The sequence below is a fragment of the Solanum pennellii genome, chromosome 1 (assembly GCF_001406875.1).
Source record: "Solanum pennellii chromosome 1, SPENNV200".
Lineage (NCBI taxonomy): Eukaryota > Viridiplantae > Streptophyta > Magnoliopsida > Solanales > Solanaceae > Solanum > Solanum pennellii.
The window spans coordinates 94,136,671-94,139,560 of record NC_028637.1 but is presented as its reverse complement, the minus strand read 5'-3'; the positions used below and the strand labels follow the sequence as shown (position 1 = coordinate 94,139,560).

The 2,890-nt window shown below is 29.4% G+C and overlaps 1 protein-coding gene across 1 annotated transcript; it reads left to right on the top strand.

Annotated features, from left to right (window-relative positions):
• Positions 1-406: 406 nt before the first annotated feature.
• LOC114075626 (ethylene-responsive transcription factor 2-like) lies at positions 407-1,102 on the top strand. Its single transcript, XM_027914069.1, has one exon. It carries the CDS (start codon positions 424-426, stop codon positions 1,048-1,050), a length of 627 nt encoding a protein of 208 aa, XP_027769870.1. The 5' UTR covers positions 407-423; the 3' UTR covers positions 1,051-1,102.
• The last annotated feature ends 1,788 nt before the right edge of the window (positions 1,103-2,890 follow it).

The window sequence follows — 2,890 nt, the reverse complement described above, 5'->3', positions numbered from 1 at the left end:
TTAAAAATAATAAATAGTTTGAACATTAAAGTAAATTATTCTAGTAAAATTAAAGAAAAATATATGACCAAAAACAGTATTTATATATACTACTAGGCATTGCTTGCTCATCACTCATCAACTAATTACATTTCCCTTTATGACTCTTAAATTTTCAGAAAAACGTGTCTTTATCGTGATGGGCATAACATGTTGCAATAATTCATAAATTTATTTAATTTATCTTCAAGTCCATTATAATAATAATATAAACAAAAAAAACATAAAATACATGTGCTTAAAAAGGAACCAACCTAGAAATTCAATAAATATGTTTAAACAATAATATGTACGGACTAGCTAGGTCGCTACATGTATAAGTCCAAAGGGTATAAATAAAAATAGTTTGTGAAAGTTCATCCAAATATCTATAGAGAAAAAAAAATGAATATCAATATGAAGTTCTCTTTATCTGATTTTGATTTTCTTAAATCAGTAAAGCAACATTTTCTAAATGATTTCGATTGTTCTGAATATTTTTCACCTATGAATTTAAACAACGTCGAATTACCTAATAGTGCTCTCTCAAGTTTAGGTAGCTCCCTTTCAATCGAATCACATGAAAAGTTTGAATACGAGGAGGAAATTATAAAGGGACCTAACATGGTGGTAGCGCGTGAGAAAAACACGCCAGGAGATTGGAGGCGGTACATAGGTGTGAGACGGAGGCAATGGGGGACGTTCACGGCGGAGATAAGAGATCCGAATAGGAAAGGTGCGAGGCTGTGGTTAGGAACATATGAAACCCCGGAGGATGCAGCATTGGCTTATGACCAAGCTGCTTTTAAAATCCGGGGCTCAAGAGCTCGGGTCAATTTTCCTCATTTAATCGGCTCAAACATGCCCAAGCCGGCTAGACTAAAAGTGAGGCATCATACGCGCTCACGCAAGCCATCGAGTTTTTCATCCACGTCATTGATAAACGGGACAAGGAAAAGAAAAATAGATCTAATAAATTCTATAGCAAAAGCGAAAGCGAAAGTCAAAGTCAATTTTTTTGTCAAACACTAGAAAAGTACCTTCTCCAATAACTTGGAATATATCTATATTTATTTTATTTGCACATCTTGGTATGATCAATGCTATGAAGCCTCATTCTTCTATTTAGTGGCGGAATCAAAATTATCATTAAAATATGTCGAAATATAAAAAGATAGATTCACCAAGAAACTAAGGAGGTGTCAATATATAATGTATATAAATAGTTCCTATATGTTTAATTTCTTAAAGTCATATCAAATAATTTTATACTTCATGTGCACATGGGGATAATTTTAATAATCAATGTAAGTGTATGTTCACATTCAATATTTTCGAGGCATGTGTTGAATTGTAAAATTGGAAACCATATATCATATATTTTCATTTATTTTATTTTTTTTGGTTTTCACCGATATTCGAAGTCCGTATAAAATGTTGGTGCTCTAATAAATTATGCGCTATAGGACTCATTTTACAATGATGTTCTTAATAAAATTTTCTCAAAATTTAAGACTTAAATTTGAAAGCATTAATTAAGATCAGTCTCATTGTTATACGACAAGTCGACAACTTAAGTTGGTGTATATCTTATACTCTCTTCGTCTCTTTTTACTTGTTTGTTTTTTAATTGAAATACCTAGTAAGAAAATAATTAATGATATAATGAATTTATCATTTTATTCTTATTAATTATGAAGTGATTGAAAAGTTTTATATTTCTTAAAATAATTAATCATTTAGTTAAGGATATAACAGATAAAAAGATTGTTATTTTTTGATTTGTCAAAATAAAAAAATAATTACGAATAACTATATAAAAAAAAAGACAAATATTAAAGACGAAGGGTATTTTATTGTCAATCCAATTCTATTCTGGCAGTTAAAACCGTCCAAGCACATGCTAATACTTTTTTGTACTATTTTTTTGTTTTCAAATTTGTCATATATCAAATGATATATATGTGTTTATTTTTTTTAAAAAAAAAAAATATTCTAGAGACACCTGATAAGAAGTTAAACTTAATGCCATTGTTTTAAGATATGTTACGTAGATAAAAGGGAAATGCATAACTACTTTCTCAATCTAAATTAGAAATTTCAGAAATACATTTATTTTATACTAAGATCTTATTATCTTCTTAAATTTATTTTATAAGTAATTTTCTACCCTTTTTCGGTCTATGTGACATTAGTTTTAAAAAAGTCAACAAGCGTAGGACCCATAAAATAGTGTCACGTAGACTGAAAAGATGTAGAAAATTATTAATAAAATAAGTTCAGGAGGGTAATAGGACCTTAAAATAGTATAAGTATGTCTCTAAGATTTCGAATATAGGTTAAGAGAATACTTGTGCATTACTGCTAGAAGATATTCAAGTTACTAGGTGACTCAAATCAGGCTTCACATGTTGGAAATAAATTCACTATATTTATCAATTTTTCGATCGTTAAATGTCAAGAAAAGAGGAAATTGTAATCTTCACTTAACTATACAAGAACAAGACGTTGTACAAGACTTCTAAGAACATTTAAAAATCTATCTACGTTACACCTAATCCTATTATTGTATGCAAAAAAAGTTAGCTTCAAAAATAAAATATTTTTATCAAACTATTAGTAACTGTAGAAACCTTACCCCAGAACACGAATCAGGTTCGTGTAAGTTGCTTTTAAGTAAAGACAGAGTAAAGACACAAACACTTACTGAATTAAAAACCTTCCTCACTCAAGGAAGGAAAAACCTCGTTTTATTAATTCAACTATAAGATTTTGTGATTACAACTCAATAATCAAAAAGTCTTATCTCTACTACTCCCTCGATTGACTCCAATCGATCTCTCCAAAAGGCCAAACCCACCTTTTGTTACAA